The sequence below is a fragment of the Emys orbicularis genome, chromosome 9 (genome assembly GCF_028017835.1).
Source record: "Emys orbicularis isolate rEmyOrb1 chromosome 9, rEmyOrb1.hap1, whole genome shotgun sequence".
NCBI classification, from domain to species: Eukaryota; Metazoa; Chordata; order Testudines; family Emydidae; genus Emys; species Emys orbicularis.
Genome location: NC_088691.1, coordinates 61,109,133 through 61,129,557, shown reverse-complemented (window position 1 = coordinate 61,129,557; position 20,425 = coordinate 61,109,133). Strand labels below are relative to the sequence as shown.

Below are 20,425 nucleotides of genomic sequence, written 5' to 3'. Positions count from 1 at the left end.
ACTGAAATAGTCACTTAGTGAATTGTGGGTTCTCTCTCACGTGTGGGTGTCCCCTGAGAATCACATTCCTCTCCTCAGTCACAGGTTCCATGGGATATTAAAGACCAGTTCTACTTCCACTCCACTGGTATCTCCCTCACTTTGGGCTTGATCCTGCTCCCCTTTAAGTCAGTGGGAAAACATAAGGGTAGCTCAAAGGGAGAAGGCTTGAGCCGGGGCTGTGAGGAGACTGCTTTCTTGTCTGCCTCAAGGACAGAATGTGAAGCCAGATAGAAAAAACAGCCTGGGCTACTGCTTCTGCTTCAGGTAGCAGCGCAGTGCGGTCCTTGCCCCATCTATGTAAATGGTGCGGTAAGTCCTCTCTCTGAGGATGATAGGTGCTGTGGAGCAGGACTTTAGCTGCTGTCAATAGTGTAGCTCCAATAGTGTTGTCATATAGCGTGTAGCATGGAAACTGTGGGTCATAGATACAGCAAAGTGAGGTAAGGCTGGAGGAAGTCAGTAGTACATTATAAATAGCAAAATAACAAACTTTTAAGGTCAGATCCCATGAAAAGTATGTTTTCTTTTAGCAGAGTTCCAGTAAGAGCAGCCATATGAAATAGTGAAGGGCAAGAAGGCATCTGTCTGTGGAGGCTTGCTCTGGCCAGAAGTCAATGGAGCTACGTACCAGTTAAGGATCTGGCCAAAAATCTGTAGCGTAGCCTCCATTTGCCATCAGCCAAACGAATTGTCCTCACACGAGGCCAATCTGGTAGTCTGATCACAGTTGTGAGCCAAACTGGCCTGATGTTATCCTGTATATTTATCAGCTGGCCTCATTATCCATCCAAAAATCTATCCCATCTATCCATCCATATTTCTAAGAAGCCCTACCACCTCAGTGTCCAAGCGCTGGTCTCTGTCTCAGACCAATATGATGAGTGTGTTGGGAGGTGGGGAGGGAAGAGTAGGAAAAATACTTGAGAGATTTGTGCTTACTTTACTGCTATTAAATGCCTTTAAAATGTACATAAAAGCCGCTGAAGCCTGAGGAGCCTCAGCCTGCAACAACAGAGATGCAGATTGTCATTTTCCTTTCAAGCCAGACTTCAAAAGGAAAAAGGGTTTATTTTTTTCTATTCAGAATCAGCATTTCAGAAGGGAATGTTTGTAACTTGGCTATAGATCCTCAGGCCAATGGACCAGATCCTTCTCCTGGTGAAGTCGCTGAGAGTTTTGCCATTGACTTTAACAGCAGCAGGTGTGGGCCGTTGTTTGTAACTGGCAATGGTGAGAGTATAATCTGACTGGCATCTGGTAGCTGGAAGCTGACCATATCTGTCTATGACTGCTACCAGCCTGTGTGTGACAGCAGGTGATGGGGCTGTGACAGGAAAGGCTATAGTCATTGTTAGATACTGATTTTCCAATGCTCGTGACTTTCTGAAAATGCATCTTTTCCCATGATTGGGCTCTGCCCAAAATTGAGTGAAAAGTATGAGGAGTGATCCAATTGTCACCGAAGTAGTTGTTCTGTTTCTTACCTATGGAGATCCTGTAATACCTTCTCATGTAGATAATGGGGTTGTTTGACACTTCTAGTCTCAGGAGTGTAGGACTGTGCTTTTTTCCCATTGTGTGCTTCAGTATCCCCTGGGGCTCCAAGGGTGTGGATATGTGAAACCCTGACTTTGTTCTCTGGAATTTCTGATCTCCTTCACAGTAAATAGTTGTTTTTGATAAGAGATTCTGTAAATTTGACTTCTCTTTTGAAGTTTCCTTTGTTTCCATGAGCTCAGATTCCATGTGCTTCTAATTGCCGCTCTGTACTGGAAACACTTGTATCTAAAGCTGGCAGCGTCCCCAAAAAATGACTCCACTTTTTTATTCTAGGGCCTGATCCTGTAACAATGATGTCAAATGGGATTTTTGCCATTGGCATCAGTGGGAGCACAGTGGCTATCTAGTAAGGAGGCAGATTTTTGTAGGGTCCCATTTTAATGTGTAGGACCGACATCTCTTTTGGAAAAAGAACAGGAGTACTTGTGGCACCTTAGAGACTAACAAATTTATTAGAGCATAAGCTTTCGTGGGCTACAACCCACTTCTTCGGATGCATAAGCTTATGCTCTAATAAATTTGTTAGTCTCTAAGGTGCCACAAGTACTCCTGTTCTTTTTGCGGATACAGACTAACACGGCTGCTACTCTGAAATCATCTCTTTTGGAAGAGCTCTCATGGTCCCTTCAGTCTTCTGCTATCATTTCAGAGGGGGCAAGGTAGCTCTAGGGTGCTGCACTGCTGCCCTGACGCCTGCGGCTTGAAAAAATCCGAACAGTGTGTCTTTTTCCTGACTTCTCCCTGGCCCCTATTTGGAGGAGGAAAATTGTTTGCTTTATTCAGTATTAGTGCGGTTTTCAGTTATTCCAACTGGAGCCGCCTCCTCTCTGTCCCAGTGGTTTGCAACAGGCTCCGAGCTTGCGGCCTTGTTGTTTTAAATGACAGCTGGTTGACTCTGATCATGGGTTTGGAACGTTCCAATAAAACCTGCAGAGGTGGTTTAGTGGAAAGAGGAAAGTTAGATGATCTTGGATGCAAGAGAAATGTATCACATTGATATCACATGGATGTTGAATGGTGGCCACTGAAGTCGTACGTGTAAAACATACATTAGGGGACACAAATGGGTGATCTGTGCTTTTTACATGCATCAAGGGGAAACAAAGCTTGACTTTTTTCCCCCATGTTCTACAAAAATATAAACTTCCTTTTGGCAGTGAAATGAAGAATCAGAGGCCTAACCTGTTACCAGTAAGTGTGTGTACCCTGAGGAGACTAGAGCTATTAGAATCCCAGGGACCCTCCCCACTAGATTACCTACTTGACGATGTCCCTTTAATTGATTACTTCTCTCAATCTACAGATAGTTTCTGTGCAATGCTCATCATTTGAAGACTTATAACTGTGCACTAAAGCATACAATCAATGAAATAACAAGGAACTCTTTTTGTCAGTTCTTTCAAACTGATTCCTTTCTAAATTGCATGAGAGTTCAAAAAAAAAATTGGATGTGCCTTCCCCCCATTGAGAATTGTTTGCAAAACCATTAATTTTACAGTAATTGACTTAGACACAGCTCAGGAGGGGAGGGAAATGAAGGAAACAAATGCCACTTTGAATGCAGAGAATTATGTGTTCTCGGTTTTCTGACGTATTCTCTCCAAGCGCACCTCTCCTCCCTGAAGGATCTGCTGTCTGGTTTGCAAATGCTGGTGATGAACAGTCAGACAGGGAGTCTCAGTGCATTAGTCACTTAGTATGGCTGTATCGTGAGCGTTGCAAAATTTTGAATTCTATTTTCATACTAGATGTGACATCGAGTTTTCTAAAAGATTGTTGTCCAGGCGAGGCGCTTGCTGTGGTGGAGCGAAGTGGTTTTATCAACAAAGAATGGAGTCAACCCAGAAAGGGAAGTAGCCACAGAGGAGTACAGAGTTCATCTCTTGATATAAACCACAATTGCAGGATAATACCTGATGACAGCTTTCTTGAAATGTCAGTGCTTTTGGTGGAACAATGCATTTCACAGGGCGAGTTTCTGTTCCAGTGGATTAGCTCATTGCCACTTAAATCAAACACTGTATACCCAGCTGGAAGGTTGTTTTAATTAAAATGACATACCACACAATACTATTTTGTATACTAAGCATTTTTGCCATTTTTAGCCAGGATTTATGAATAGGTTGGGGGTTGGGGGAGGGGTACTCCTATTGAAGTCCATAGCAAAACTTCCATTTACATAATTAAAGTGGGAGCAGGATGGGGCAGGTGATTTCTACTTAGTAGTAATTAAAATAATTATTTTAAAATTGTTCTGTTGCATTTTGTATATTTATTTCTGCATCTGATAAATTACTGAATAGTGCATTGATTCCAAGTTAAAATCTGTATTTTTCAGTAAATATTTTTACTGCTGACTTTGATTTGACTGGGATAGGTTCAGATTCTTGGGGGATAGGTCACACAGCCTATTGTGAACCTATTCTTGACATCTTGGCATAATTTCTAGGTCACAGTACTAAGAAAAGACTCCAATAGATCCCAATGGTGAAGGAGACCCATGAAGGGAGGGAGACTAAAGGCCGTTGAGGTAATTCACATGTCTGGAAATTACATCTGTGTTGGATGAGCTCTAATATTATAAGTTCTGTAGCTAAACTATACTATGTACAAGTAGGTCTTGAAAGAAAAATTCCCAGGGCTCAATCCTGGTCCAAATGAAGTCAATGGCAAAACCCTCATAGACTTCAGTAGAATCAGGATGTGTCTCCATCAGAGGAGAACAGATAAGAACACAAGAGGAGAGCACAACAAGGTCACAACAAGAATATTTTGGGATTAATTTGAAAAAAAAATGTAAATGATAAACAAATCATTATTTTACATTTTGATTGATCTTTATTTCTATGAATTATTTATTTATTCCATATCAATATCTATTTCTATCTCTGTATCTAGATATATCTGTATCTATTTATCTATATATTTAGAGAATCTCCACCAATAAAACTTTAAAAATTTGAACAGTTTAAATCACCTCCCCAGTGTTACCCCTGGAAAATGTCTCTGATTCTCTTCGATTAAAATATAAAGATAAATATCAAATGTCTGCCAGCACGTTACTCCATACCTGCTTTCTGAGAACATGTACAAACATATTTTAATGAGAGAGGTGTCAGAGCACAGACTCTAACCCCTGCAGCAACTCCTGCCTCTAATCAAGTGGGAGGGGTGAGGCGAGAGAATGCAAGGGTGAGATGGGGAAGAATTCTTAGAGATCTTTGTTTGCATAAAGGCTTCATTGTTTCTTTTGACTGAGTTGTCGATTGACATTAGAAAAGACTTCAGAATCCTGATGACTTGTTCTCTCATGAAGTGATTCTAATGAAATTCTCATTGTAATAAAAATGGCATTGACAGGAGTGCAGCCAGGTATTTCAACAGCCTGTACTTTAGCACAGGCTGGGACAGATTAATAGTGCTCAGATAAATCAATAATTGTCATGTGCTGTCTTCATGCAGTGCTACATTATTTAAAGATGAGCAAATGATGTTTTACTTAATCTTCAGGAGTTTGCATGCTTCTGATTTTGGGCCACCTGTGATTAATAGCTGGCTTTGACTATTCATAGTTATCAGTTATTACAAATCTTAGTTGGAAACCTGGTGTTTTTCATCAGTTTTTAATTGGCACCAGATGTTTGATCAGTCAGATGTTGAATGAGAAGTTAGGTGTAATTTTTAAATGCTTTTTAGTGGTCAGGGGGTAAGAGTGAAAGAGCAAGGACATTGGAAAGGGCTTGGTTTGGGATCTTGCCTGTATGAATAAAATAACTTTTCCCCTGAAGGGAAACTAATGAAATTACAGCTATCAGAACTGAGACTTTTTTTTAAAAAACTGATCCTTATGGAAATTCACAAGCAGGCTTTTCCTTAATATATCAAGACCAAAGAGTACTGTACATTTTTTATATATTATTTGAGAGAGAGAGAGAGAGTGTGTGAAGTTAGTGCTCCCGAGAGTTATTGACATAACCCGAGCATCTTCAGAGTAAGCTTCGTAATGCAGTTCCACCAACGTGTCTAAACCCTGACCTGAAAGCAAATGTCCTTAGGGGGTGAGTTGGGTTCAGTCACCAAGTCCGTTCAGTCTTTGGTGTGTCTGCTGAGATAGCCAACATGTGAGCTAATTACAGTTGAACCTCAGAGTTACGAACACCAGGGTTGCAAAATGATCTGTCAACCACCCACCTCATCTGGATCGGGAAGTACCCAAACAGGCAGCAGCAGCAGCAGCAGGGGAAAAAAAGCAAATACAGTACATTGTTAAATGTAAACTACTAAAAAAATAAAGGGAAAGATTTGACAAGTTTAAAAAAAAGATGTGATAAGATAAGAAAATTTTCTGTGTTTGTTTCATTTAAATGAAGATGGTTACAAGCATTTTTCTTTTGCATAATAAAGTTTCAAAGCGGTATTAACTCAATGTTCAGTTGTAAACTTTTGAAACAAGAACCATAAAATTTTGCTCAGATTTACGAACAACCTGCATTCACGAGGTGTTCATAACTCTGAGGTTCTACAGTAGGGCCAGTTGTAGTAGCTTCTGTGATGTGGTGGCTATCCATTTGGAACTGGAGTGAGAACGTCAACCCATTTCAGTTTGGAAAATAAGCACTCATCAGATCAATCAGGACTGACTGGGGCACAACTCCCACTTAGTGATGGAAGATTCTATGGGCCTGATTCAAAGTTCACTGAAGTCAGTGAGAGTCTTTCCTTTCACTTCAGTGGCATTTGTATCAGACCCCCTCTATCCTTTTCCCCCAAGGCTCCGCCTCTTTCCACTCCTGCCCCGCCCCACCTCTTCCTGCCCCCATTCCACCCCCGAGCGTTCCTCATCCTCGCTTCTGCCCTTCCCCCTCCCCCAGTGCCTCCTGCACGCTGCAAAACAGCTGATTGCTGCGGGCAGGAGCCGCGGGGAGGGGGGAGGGGGAGGCGCTGATTGGCGGGGCCCGCCGGCAGGCAGGAGGCACTGGGGGAGGGGCGGGGTTCTGATAGGGGTTCTGCCAGTGGGTGTTCAACACTCACCATTTTTTCTGGAACACCCACGGAGTTGGTGCCTATGTTGCCAAGTTCTGCAGAATTTTTCTCCTTATTCTGTAGACATTTATGGGGGAAAAAATAATTTTTTTTAAAAGCAAGTTGACTTTTTTTAAAATAAAAGGCAAACACTAATTGTTACTTGAATCAGAAGTTCTAAACTGACTTTTTACTAATACACTGCCTTGTCTTAGATCGTCCCATTCATCCTCAAGATCTTCCTCCTAACATCGTCCTCCAGATTATCCTGTTCTCCTTCCCCTGGAGACATTCCAGTCCAGCACAATACTTCTCTTCAGATCGCTCTGATTCCTAGCTTTCTTTTGCAGCCCTCAGACTTGTCTGTTCCTAATGCTCTATTTTATTCACAGTATAATATCAATTCTCTTTGACCTGGAAGCTGTGCCGTGCTTTTAGTAAGACATGCAGCAACTTTTAGTGAACAATTTTTTGCACTAAGCTTTCCATCCTGATGAAGAGTTTGCACCACTAGCTCTGGTCTGTCATGTACGTTTCAATTCCACACTTGCCTGCATTAGGTCAGTGACTCTCAACCTTTCCAGACTACTGTACCCCCTACAGGAGTCTGATTTGTCTTGCGTATGCCCAAGTTTCACCTCACTTAAAAACTACTTGCTTACAAAATCAGACATAAAAATACAGAAGTGTCACAGCCACGCTGTTACTGAAAAATGGCTGACTTTCTCATTTTTGTCGTATAATTATAAAATAAATCAATTGAAATATAAATATTGTACTTACTTTTCAGTGTATAGTACATAGAGCAGTGTAAACAAGTCATTGTCTGTATGAAATTTTAGTTTGTACTGACTTTACTCTAGTGCTTTTTATGTAGCCTATTGTAAAACTAGGCAAATAGCTAGATGAGTTGTTGTGCCCCCTGGAAGACCTCTGCAGAACCTCAGGGATACGCATAGCCCTGGTTGAGAACACTGCCTTAGGTGGTCCAGACTTTTTAGTGAAGTTCCATAAAATGGCATCGTCCATGCGGTGTGACCTTGCGCATACGGTGTATGCAAGGTCATGCTTTGCAGAGGACACAATTTTGTTCTACAGTGCACGTTCAGGGGCTGGACAGAATGGCCCCATGGGCTGCCAGTTGGACCACATTTTTTGTGAATTCAGGGGCATGCAATGCAAACGTATACGTAGATGCATGCCACTGCCTAGAAGAGCAAGACAAATTTTCTAGTGGATTTTTTAAGTGCAAATCATATGGTAATAGTAATGAATCCTTTTAAAATTTGTGCCACGGGGGCTGCTGCTGAAGGTACAAAATGTATAGGTCGAGATTTTCAAAAATGGGTGCCTCATATTAGACTCCTGAGTTGAGTTTTAGACACCCAAGTGGCTGATGTTCAGAAGTGCTGAGCACCTAGCAGCTTAACTTGAAGTCAAGGGCAGTTCAGCACTTCTGAATAACAGGCTATATATATATATATGCTCCTTTGGGTGTCACACTACTGTTTTAACAGGGGAAATGTGGTACCACACTCTTAAGTAGAGTGGAGAGATGAAGGTAGGACTCCTTTGTAAATATCACAATAAAGAAATATCAAAATAAGGGACTTTTAATAAATGAAGCTTATTAATTTAACTTGCAGTGTTCCAATAGCAACATTCACATGAAATAAACACCCTACCATGGGGGGCAAGGAAGCATCTTGCAAAAATCCTTAAGATGACATTGAGATCTAAATCTAGGCACTCATCGGGACTGAGCTCCTAACATGGATCAACCTCCTTGGCCTAGCTGAGCCTGTAAACCTGAGTACTCCCAGGCTGAAGCGAACTTCTAGGTGGATTGAACTCATAGGCTGGAATGAGCTGCTGAGGCTGCAGACCAACTTTATAGTCCCTTGGCTCCGCCCCTTATTGGTTTTAACCAATCAGCCACCTCCACCTCTCTATGAAGTTTTACCCCCTTTACATATATATTTTATTTTTCCCTGTTAAAACACATACCCACCTTACTACTAGCCAAGCAGTAAAAAAGGCCACCACCAAAAAAACCATGCACTCTTCCTTGGGGAGCTGCAGTACTGCACCCTTAACAATAGCCTGTGTAAGGATATAAATAGCAGCACTTTCAAGGCCTCCCTCATCATACAAGATTGGAGTCCCATGGCCAGTGACAAACATCATGGCTTTCCCTGGCTCCAAGGGAAATGCCTCCAAATGTGACCCCACAGTAGAAATGTCCACGTCTCTGTTTTGTAAAGTAAGGCAATGAGACGATGGAAAGTGGAAGCCTTTGCTGTGCTGCATACCTGGCCGTTGGATGTAGGGTGGCTAGGTGTCCGGTTTTCAATCAGAAAGTCTGGTGGAAAAGGGGACCTGATGGTGTTCGGTCAGATCTACTGACCAGACACCAAAGTCCGGTCACCGCAGGCGGGGGAGGCACCAAATCATCACCCGCGCCAGCCCGTCTCAGCTAGGGTCACCTTCTACCTGCATCAGGCGGCTGCAGCTCCCAGCCCCGGCTCTGCAGGTGAGTCCCTCCTGACCCATGCAGGGAGGAGTGGAGAGGGGAAAAGCAGTGAGTGATGGAGGGAGGGGGAAAGAGGAGCAAACAGAAGGGGGGCGCTTAGGGGGAAGGGGCAGGCCAAGAGCAGGGCCTCGGGGGAAGAAGCGGGGCAGGGACGGGTACTCAGGGGTAGGGGCAGGGAAGGGAAGGTGCCAGTACTCTTGCTGGAGTGTCCGGTTTTTAAATGTTACATAGTTGGCAACCCTAGTTGGATCTTCCTTCCTGGTCTTCCTGGAGTCTTTCCATATAACTCAATAAGGCGTTCTAGTGGAAACAACGTGCATCACTCGAACAGCCCTTTTGCAGAGCTGTGTTTTAGGGATGTTGGTGACAGTTTTCCCCATCACTTGCATAACATTAGCTCCTCATTTTGAGTATCTTGACTTCTGGACCTGATTCTGCCATTCCCTTTGTTCAAGGAGTCGAGTTGTGTGAGTATGTACCACCCACTGTTTGCCAGGGTTGCTGAGGTGTACCCGTAATGCTGTCCATTCTCCTTTTGCTCCCTATGGAGATTTTCTTCATGGGGTCAGGGGTGTATGTGTTACTATAGAAGAAAAAAGTCACAATGTGTTATCAATACAATAGCTTTATTGTACAATAGCACAAAGCCACAAGAGTGGAGAAAAGGCAGACAGCCCAAACTATTAGTGCTGCCATCCCTTAACCTCACTATATCCAAGAGATCTAGAGAGAGATTCTCATAGCCAGTTGTTTGGTACAGTATGATATAAGCTCTCAACATATAGTCTATAAAGATAATAAATTAATTTCTGATTGAATGTCTCCAAGCTATTTCTGAGACTCCTTTCAAAGCTAGACATCTCAACTCCACTAATAAGTACCGTGTGTAGGAAAAGAGTCTCCGTGTAGTTCATATTTTAAAAAGAGAAAGATGCTACACTGGCCCAATTTCAAAATATTATCTACAATTAGGATGTTTGCTGGAAGAAAGCAATCAGTCCCCTTTACTTCTTGGGTAGCATCTCCTTCGGCAATGGACAAGGAATCCAGACATTTGGACGAGTGATCTAAGCAAATACTTTAGGATTAGAGCTATGTGGAATGTTCACATCAAATCCTCCTGAACCTTGACTTCAAGGTGCGCTGTGCTAGCGAATCTCCTGTCCAAGTTCTCAAAAACTGTGTGGGATTGTTTGCATAGCTGGCCCTGTGGGCGTCAGCCAGCCCTTATCCTACCCTCACCACCTCAAAGCCCTTTTGGTTCAACAAAATAACCTGCAAGGGTTAGTGTGCCTCCAGAGCCTGTTAGCTGAACTGGGAGAGCTTAGTTCCTAAACACATTTTAAATCGAACCCTTCAGGCTTCATACAGTCCCCTGCCAGATTCTACATTTTAGCTCAGTGAGCCCAAGCCTGGAGCAGCCCTATCACTGTGTATGTTAGATGGAAGCAACAGCAGATGGAGGAACCTGCATCTTAGAGCTCAAGAGCCTGAGTCTCCTCTCACACAGAGGTACAGTGGGACGAATGCCGTGGAAGTTAATGGACTTACATGGGTATAAGTGAGGGCAGGATTGAGCGCTATCAAGGCAAAGTCCATGTGGAAAACACTTCCATAATCTCACCCTCCTAGTCTCGGGAAGATCCCCAGCCGTTGAGCAACACTGGTGTCCATTTTAGACACATCTCATTCTGTCTGCAAAATTGGAAGAGCATGATCATTAACAAGTGGAATAATTAGCAGGTTAAAGGGGTACAGGAACCTGGAGTCATCTGGATACCAGCAGAGACTACTACTAATCCTTGCTGCTCAGAGATAAAGTTGAACACTCACAATCTGACAGATTTAAGGGAGAGATCATTTTAACATCAACAGTTGGTGCATGAATAAATCACCTACTGTGTATACAGCAGGGACAGGCACAGGGGAAAGGGATAACATAGGTAGGTTTAGAAGGGTTCCATTTTTATTGGTAAATGTTAGTAAACGCCAATGTCATCATACACACACAAACTGACAAAAAATATTTCCATCGATGATAATTGAAATTTACAGATAGGCAATATAAGAAAAATGCTGCTTGAGAACTCAGTAGAGTTTGATTTAAGGATATTTACTTTGTATATTTTGACATGTGATATTGACTATTTATGTTTTAATGGATATAAAGCTTTAATTTTTTTAATCTCCATGCCTACGGTCATTAAATAATTGTCTGACCTCCCATAATTGCCCACAACAGTGAAACATATATATTAAAAATTTAAATCAATAAAAAAAATTGAAAAATTGTTTAACAATATACATTGATATTATCTGTGGGGAAAAAATTGAAAAATCGAATTCTGCCAGGCTTAAACATAGGACAGGTAAATGCAGAAGGGTTTACATGGGTGGATATTGCACCGTACTGCGCTATGCACACTGCCTCCAAGCTGCCTTGTACGATGTGGCATTAAAGTGTCCCTCTGGTGGAAAAAGTCACTTTGCAAGAATGACAAATTGGCCATGCACAAATATTCTCTGTCTGACATCCAAGTCATGTTCGCTCAGTTATGCGGTAAAGGCATAGTTTTTTTCCTACTCTCAGGAGCTTAGCTCGAAACTCCAGGCAGTGTTCTTTGTGCCTAGTACATCATCTGAAACGGCCATCCAAAGACAGATGTGAACAGTAAGCAAGCAGTTGATTTTTTAGGATGCTTCTGCATCATGTGTGATGGTTAGCTGGCTAGCCAAGCTATGACCCTCTGACAGCTGTTGAGTGGCCTATAGGAGGCCGGTTGCAGGACAGTGGATTACCTCACAGGAAATAACAATAGTTGCACCCTTGTTGGCTAATTTTGGCAGCAAGGACATGGAGTGACTAGCACGGAGCATTAACTATCCTCACACACAGATGGTCTTATCAAGTCTGTGTAGAGGCAGAGCATCCTGGAGACTATAGAGTTGCTGCCCGTGCTGGGGCTGTCCTGGGACGGGGGGTATGTCCGTCTCCACTGGCTTTGTGAGCATTAAATTCACTTTGAAAAGAAAAATATCCATGAGTAAGTTAAGTAATCAGAGAGACAAGGTGGGCAAGGTAATATCTTCTGTTGTAGAACTTCTATTAGTGAAAGGGACAAACCTTCAAATCCACAGAGCTCTTCTGCAGGTCTGGAAAAATAGCAAAGTTCTCCTCAGTACTTTCTTGTATGCATTCACAAGCATGCAAGTTTAATTCTTATACTGGATTTTCACAGTACAGCTCTGGTGAAGACTCATTAGAAGAAAAAGTAGCACTCCCTTCCAGACTGAATTTCCAGTATTTCAAGTTGAATAGTCTGCTTCTGGCTGGTGTTAGCTATTTCTAGCATGCATTTATATTTCATCTACTCTTAACTGTTGTCCCCACATTTAACATTCCGTGCATTTTATTCAAGTCCTGTGTTTTATAAGAAAATCTTACATTTTAAATGATATTTTCATTGTACCTTGTTGTTGTCTTAGGTTAATAAGCGGTGGATGGAGTTTTGGTTTGTTTCTCAAACTTTTCCTCATCTGTTACTTGAGTAGGGTAAAAGCTCCACCTGCTGGTGTGAAGGGAGCATTACACTTTTTAAACCAATTTAATCCCAGAGATTAAATACGCATTTTAGTACCTTGAAGCAGGGATTTGAAGAATGAGTGCACTAATTTTACCCCTTTGGTTCTGTTTGTGTGTGTTTGCAGTGGTAACAAAAGAAGAAGCTCTTTTAAAAGAGAGAGCAAAGCTTTTAAACTTTTGCAGTTTTCTTCAAGGTTGAGGTCTTAGTAGGGTTGCCAACTTTCTACTCTCACAAAACCGAACACCCTTGCCCTGCCTGCTGCCCCGCCACTCTTCCAATGCCCCGTCCATGCCCCACCCCTTCTCCGAGGCCCCGTCCCTGCTCACTCCATCCCCACTCCCTCTGTCATTCACTCTCCGCACCCTCACCCACTCGCTCATTTTCACTGGGCTGGCTCAGGGGGCTGGGGTGCAGGAGGGGATGAGGGCTCTGGCTGGGGGTGTGGGCTCTAGGGTGGGGTCAGAAATGAGGAGTCCAGAGTGCCGGAGTGGGCTCCAGGCTGAGGCAGTGGATTGGGATGCGACAGGGGGTGAGGGCTCTGGGGTGGGGCCAGAGATGAGGGGTTTGGGGTGCAGAAGGGGGCTCCGGACTGGGGCTGAGGGGTTCAGAGTGCAGGAGGGGGCTCTGGTTTGGGGCAGAGGGTTGGGGTATGGGGGGGTGAGGGCTCTGGCTGGGGGTGCAGACTCTGGGCTGGGGCTGGGGATGAGGCGTTTGGGAACACCTGGTCACCCTAGGTTTTAGTATTTCTGTGGCAGGTTAGTATGTACTTTATCTGGCAGAGTTAAAGCATTAGGGCCCAGATCCACAAAGGGACTTAGGTTTAGGCACCACTGCAATCACAGGTGTCCTGTAGTTGGCAAAACTCATTTGGTGCCTAAATGTTCACTGTAAAAAGTCCCCAAGGCACCTAAGTTTCTGTCTCTAGGCATGTGCACTGCTGCCTCAGGCAGCCGCCCGGACCCCCAACTGAACCCTAGAATGATCCTGAAACCAGGAGAAGACATTGCCTGTGTCGCCTGCAGGGCCCGATCTGGTAGGCATGCTCCGGCCACATGTAAAACAGCTGGTGGGGTGGAGGAGAAAGGAAGCTACCTTTATCGTCTTCAGCCCAGTTCTTAGGGAACTCACCCAGGATGTGAGAGAACCCACTTCAGTTCCCACCTCTGCCTCATGAGAAGGGATTTGAACTGGCTTCCCCTACCTCTCAAGTGAGTGCCCTAACCAATGAACTAGGGGATAGTCTGATGTTGTCCCTCTTTTGAAGCCATTCCACTTGGTATAAATAACTAAAATATACATTGGGCCAGCAAGAGTGAGAATGACGCTGTAGTCACCAGGCAGAATGGGGAACTGAACCTGCCTCTGGGGTGAGTTCCCTGACCACTGGGCTAGAGGTTATAAGGGAGGCTGCCTCCTCCCTCCAGTCGTTTTGTGTGGTGCCAGGTACGTGCTGCTGCTGTTCTGCCAAGAAACCGCTTAGGCACCTGACTCTAGACGAGGGTTCCTAGCTGTGGATCCCAAGCGAGATAGGTGCCTCCCTCCAGCCCGGACTAAGCGCCTAACTCCATGGGAGTGGCCGGGCATAGGACTCACACCTCTTGTCATCATCTCCCGTTGGCTAGTTTAGGCAGCTCCCTGCCTAGTGAGCTGGCTTTTGTGGATCCCATTCTCAGGCAGCTATCTGTCCCCATGCATAGTATAGGGAGCCGAAGGGCCTCACCCAGGGTTTGTGGATTCCACTGGGACTACGTCAACACAGGGATAACAAACCCACAGCTGGCCTGAGTCAGCTGACTTGGGCTTGCAGGGCTCAGGCTCCAGGGCCGAAAAATCACTGTGTAGATATTGGGGCTTGGGTTGGAGCCCAAGCTCCGGGATCCTGCAAGGGTAGAGGGTATTTTATCCCTGTGTACATGTAGCCAAAATGACCGGGCACCTAAAAGTTAGGTGCAATGACTAAGTCCTTAGTGGATTTGGGCTCAGGTCTTTCTGTGGATATTTGTTGTGTACAGAGAGAGAATTTTTCTACATTATCCCATCAGTTTTCTGAGGTTTAGAAACTTCATTTTATAGAAACCAAAGAAATTGAAACCTCCTACTTCTAACTTTTAACATGGGGAGCAGTTCCGGGATGTCTGTACGGTATCTGAACCTCAGGAAGACTTCTCATGCGGTCCTTTAATTCATTCCTTCAAAATAAAAACCCAGCAGAGTGGAGACATCCTTTTCAAGGCATACTAAAAATAAAGGGCTATAGAGAAGAGTGTTTGAGGAAGACAAACCTTAGGGATTTTATCTCTGGACCTCTAACAGTGGGCTCAGAAGAGTGGGAGCATGCTAAAGCTGCCTCGGTATTGCTTATTCTTGGACCACAGCAAGCTTAAAAGGAAACTGAATCTTGCAACTTGGATCTCTTTCAAGACAGAGCATTTCCCCGTCCATCACACTTCTTTGTTCTTGCTATTGCATAATTTCTCATGAGTGCTAAGCTACTGGCATTTGATTGATTGGTTGAAAAAGGAACATTAAGCCATTTCTTTTAAATCACCTAACAAGGAAATTGCAAATGGATATTGGCCAAAAAAATTGGTATGCTAGTTAATATTATGGACTGGCCAGGTTTGCCAGAGTCCCATTTGAGCTAATGGTTGCAGCACAGCACTGTAGTAGTGGGTTGGAGGGGAGTGTTCTTCAGGGAGCTCTCAGGAGCTTCTTGATCTGGTTCTGCACCAAATTATAGATGGAGGCTTTTCCTTCCTCTAATGCTGATCAGCCCCTTCTCCCGTGTCTGGATGCTGGTTAGCCATCCCTTCCAGAAATGGTTTATCCCTGAGGCTCACAAAAATATGTTACAAGTGCAATTTCTTTAAACCTTTGGAGTACCCCAAATTGCAGGTATTTTCAAAATGGTTCAGGCTGACCCTTTGGATCACCCTCGCAAGCTCTTCACCCCACCTTCCTTTCCTATGCCACCAGCAGAATGCCTGTAATGTTCAGGCTCCCCCATGGGATCAGCCTCGCATAAGAGGCAGTACACATTTCAGGAGCAAACTGTCAGTGCAGTCAATATAAGTTCATGGAGGAAGCTTGTGGCTATCCACATCTGCCAGATGGTTGAAACAAGACACTTACCTAACAAAATAACCTGCTGATGCTTATAAAAGACTCTCCGGGTGCAGGAGTTACAGTGTGACAGTGTTGCAGAATTACAGGTCACAGTCATGACACAGGGACAGTGAAAACAGAAAGGACAGAGAGAGCCAGGTTAGTAAAACTGGCTCTCACTGGTTGTGAAAGGGCCCACCCTGCAGATACTCAAGGAAGGAATAGGAATGTAATATCGCTGCTAAAGTGCTGTAACATGTATTGTGAACTTCCCTAAGCAAGTCATAATACAGTCATAATAATTTGATTATTTAATGTGCTCTTTGGTATATTTTTGTATTCCATCCCATTAGCTAATATTTTCATCTCTATATAAATTCACTTCTTTTGCTACTTTGGTTTTATCATCATCTGTATCTGCATTATGGTAGTGCATAGAAGCCCCAGTCGAGTTTAGGGCCTCGTTGTGCTAAGTACTGCACAAATATATAGTGGGTAGGTTTGTGCTGTAATCACAGGGTGCATTAAGACATACACAGAGAGAGACAGTCTAAAGACTGTCTAAAAAGAGACTGGAAGAGCTTACAGTCTAAATAGACAAGGGATATGAAGGGTGGGAGGGGAAACAGAGGTACTGAATGACAAAGTGACTTGCCCAAGGACACACAACAGGTCAGTGGCACAACCCAAAATAGAATCCTGCCTCAATCCAGAGTCCTGTCCACTGCATCACAAAACATTTTAAATGATTTAGTTACATGGGGCATGAATTTAGCTCAGTATAATTTAATCTATCTGACTAGGGCTTTAAAATAATGCACTGTATAATTTCCTGTTTAATGAGAGTCTTTCACTTGTTTCCATAATTAATAATTGCCCTTCCACCTCTTTTAGGTGTCTCTTAGCCATGAGTGCACTCGTGCCATAATGAAGCTGGTGTACTGTCCGTATTGCCGGGGCATGTCTAGTGTGAAGCCGTGCAACAACTACTGTCACAACGTCATGAAGGGCTGCCTGGCCAATCAAGCAGACCTGGACACGGAATGGAGGAACCTGATTGGTAAGAAGAGCTAGTTATGTGCCAATAAAACTGTTGAGTTTCTGTCATAGTCCTCCGCACACCCCGAAGTTCATATTCAGTCTTTGTGAGACAGGGATTAGAGAATGAATAAAGTGCCATTAGAACAGTTAAAAGGGCGTAAGACCCTTTTACGCTAAAATTTCTCTGCCTCAGAGCTGGACTGTAAAAGGACTGGAAAGACATTTTACTGTGTTTGAGTAATGGGCTCAGTCAGATCACTACAGAGAATGTGCTACACTGGCTAATCCTGTCGCTTTAGATTGCGTCTTCTGCACTGGGCTGGCAAGAGCCCTACACTCTTTCCAATTAAACCAATTAAAACAACTCAATTAATTCTTGTGCCCTTCCCACCTCTTGAGGCTTAGGGCCAGATTCTACCGCCCTTATTCGGGCTGAGTGGTACTGTCCTCCAGGAGTACCAAGGGTAAACTAAATTAAATTGGAAAGCGCTTTTAGACCCTCCTGTGGAAGGTGCTGTAGAAATGAAAAGGAATACAGTTGTTTCCATGGGCTACAGAGGAGTCAGAATTGAGGACTTTCAACCCTGACAGTGCTCCTTCAAAACAAAAAGGGTGGGGTGGAGTTTGGAGGAATAAGACTCGTATATAAAGGAAAATAAAGCTCATTTGCTTTATATTTAAACACAAATGCCATGGTGGAGGGGGCGGGGTCAAGTTCAGCAGCAAAGCAAAAAAATCAACACTAGGAGAAAACTAGAATGAAATCAGTCAGGGAATGTAGTCTGAGCAATTATTACACTTATCAGATTACATATTGGCATGCAATATGCACTTGTCACAGATAACAGGTTCTTTTCCTAGGTGGCTGTTTAAAGTTAATTGACAAGACGTAATTTGGTGAAACGCACACACACAAACTTTATTTAGTACAGACAACTATAATTGGAATCATGGGAAAGGATCAATATGTACAACTATATGACTAAGATAAGTGCGGTTAAGTAGTTTCCTATATTGTTTATACTTACAGTCTTGCATTGTGTATATTTACAACTTATGGAGACCACTGGAAACAAAGACAGAAGGGTAAGTAAGTGTAACCCATCAGAAAGGAGGTTCTGATTCCATTTACACTGCCTCGGGAACCGGATGAACCCACAGAAATGGGAACGGGGTGTGGTATTTTATACCCTTCCTTATGGTGGTAGTACAGATATATACCATATTTGCTCCTTTATCCTGATTATAATAAGATCATTAAAGCCCCTATCCATATGAGGCCTTTAGGATGTCCATAATTAAACATCAAGCATTAATATTCATGATGTACGTCACTTATTTCTTAATAATTTCGATACGTAAATGAGATCTAACTGCTTAATACTCCATAGCAACATAATTACCAAAGCCCTCTAAAGCTCCCTTCTTGTGGAATCCTGTAGCGTACTGTACCTGTTTGTGGGGTTACTCATTTGTCTCTTAGAAGGAGAGTGCAAAATATCTGACCTGTGGTTATTTCTTGAGGCCTACACTCTTCAGCTAAATCCCAGCCTTTAGCATAAGTACTCCCTCAAGGCCTCATGCTCATACAAAAGGTCTGTAATCATAACAAACCTAATAACTCAGTTATTTGTTCTCCTTCTTGCTGTTACAGCTTTCATAACTTGTGTTAAAAAGGCTTAGCAAAGGAATTATATGGTAGCCAAAACTATAAACCCTTCACGATCAGGTGATGGGTCAGCAGTCACCAGGAAGATCCTGCATCTTTCACTTTGTGGAGGTGACGAGCCTTGTTGCAATGAAGTGGACTGTATGTCTACCTAAGGGTATGATTCACAGATTTTAAGGCCAGAAAGAGCCATTATGATCAAGACTGACCTCCTGCATAATGCAGGCTAAAGAACCTCACCCAGTGATTCCTGCCTCTAGCCCATACCTGCTGGCTGAGCCAGAGCATCTCTTTTGGAAAGTTATAAAATGTATATAATTAAATTGGATTTTCAGAAAGCCTATGATAAAAAGCTGCTGCTTTAAATGTGAACTACAAGGATTCAAGGAAGTGCCAGAGTGTGCGGGGTGAGGGGGAGAGGAGGGCGCAGAATCTGTGTATCGCTTGCAACTGGAAGTAATGGAGCTCTGTGGGAAGTCAGAGGACCCCTTGCTGTTCCTAATTGACTTTCACAAATAAGCCCAAGGACAGCATCTGCAGATAAACTAACTGATTACATATAAGTGGGGCTGAGCGGTGAATAAGCACGGTGCAAGCAGCTTAGTACATCCAGGAGATTTTTATTTTCAGCATAACTGGTTTAACACCAGGGAAATGAAACGTAATGGAGATAAATATAAGGTAATAGGCAATGTGCCCATAATAATGAACACTCACAAATTGGGATTCAGGCTTTTTTTTTCGCCTTAACAGACCATTAGCTGAAAGTTATTTTTTAAAAATACATTTTCTTTTCATTTCAACGATGTTATAGACTCATAGACTTTAAGGTCAGAAGGGACCAATATGGTCATCTAGTCTGACCTCCCGCATGATGCAGGCCACAAAAGCTGACCCACCCACAACAGAATCTTCCAGCCTGCGACTCCTGCCCTATGCTGCGGAGGAAGGCGAAAAACCTCCAGGGCCTTTGCCAATCAACCCTGGAGGAAAATTCCTTCCCGACCCCAAATATGGCGATCAGCAGAACCCCGAGCATACAGGCAAGATTCTACAGCCGGACCCTCATTTTACCCGCGATGGCACGTTAATGCCTAATTGACTAAAATCACGTTATCCCATCAAACCATTCCCTCCATAAACTTATCAAGCCTAATCTTGAAGCCAGAGAGGTCTTTCGCCCCCACCGTTTCCCTCGGAAGGCTGTTCCAAAATTTCACCCCTCTGACGGTTAGAAACCTTCGTCTAATTTCAAGCCTAAACTTCCCCACGGCCAGTTTATATCCATTTGTTCTCGTGTCCACATTACTACTGAGCTGAAATAATTCCTCTCCCTCCTTGGTATTAATCCCTTTGATATATTTAAAGAGAGCAATCATATCCCCCCTCAGCCTTCTTTTGGTTAGGCTAAACAAACCGAGCTCCTCGAGTCTCCTTTCATAGGAAAGGTTTTCCATTCCTTGGATCATCCTAGTGGCCCTTCTCTGTACCCGTTCCAGTTTGAGTTCATCCTTTTTAAACATAGGAGACCAGAACTGCACACAGTACTCCAAATGAGGTCTCACCAGCGCCTTGTATAACGGAAGCAGCACCTCCCTGTCCCTACTAGAAATACCTCGCCTAACGCATCCCAAGATCGCATTAGCTTTTTTCACAGCCACGTCACATTGCCGACTCATAGTCATCCTGCGATCAACCAGGACTCCGAGGTCCTTCTCCTCCTCCATCACTTCCAACCTGTGCGTCCCTAACTTATAACTAAAATTCTTGTTAGTCATCCCTAAATGCATCACCTTACACTTCTCACTATTAAATCTCATCCTATTATTGTTACTCCAATTTACAAGGTCATCCAAGTCTCCCTGCAGA

The 20,425-nt window shown here is 43.5% G+C and overlaps 1 protein-coding gene across 1 annotated transcript in view; it reads left to right on the top strand.

The window, feature by feature from the left end:
- GPC1 (glypican 1) overlaps window positions 1-20,425 on the top strand; it is a 311,474-nt gene that overhangs the window by 260,573 nt on the left and 30,476 nt on the right. Inside the window, exon 4 of the mRNA XM_065410912.1 lies at window positions 16,741-16,906. Within this exon, the coding sequence (XP_065266984.1) occupies window positions 16,741-16,906 (166 nt within the window). The remainder of the gene's footprint in view (window positions 1-16,740; window positions 16,907-20,425) is intronic.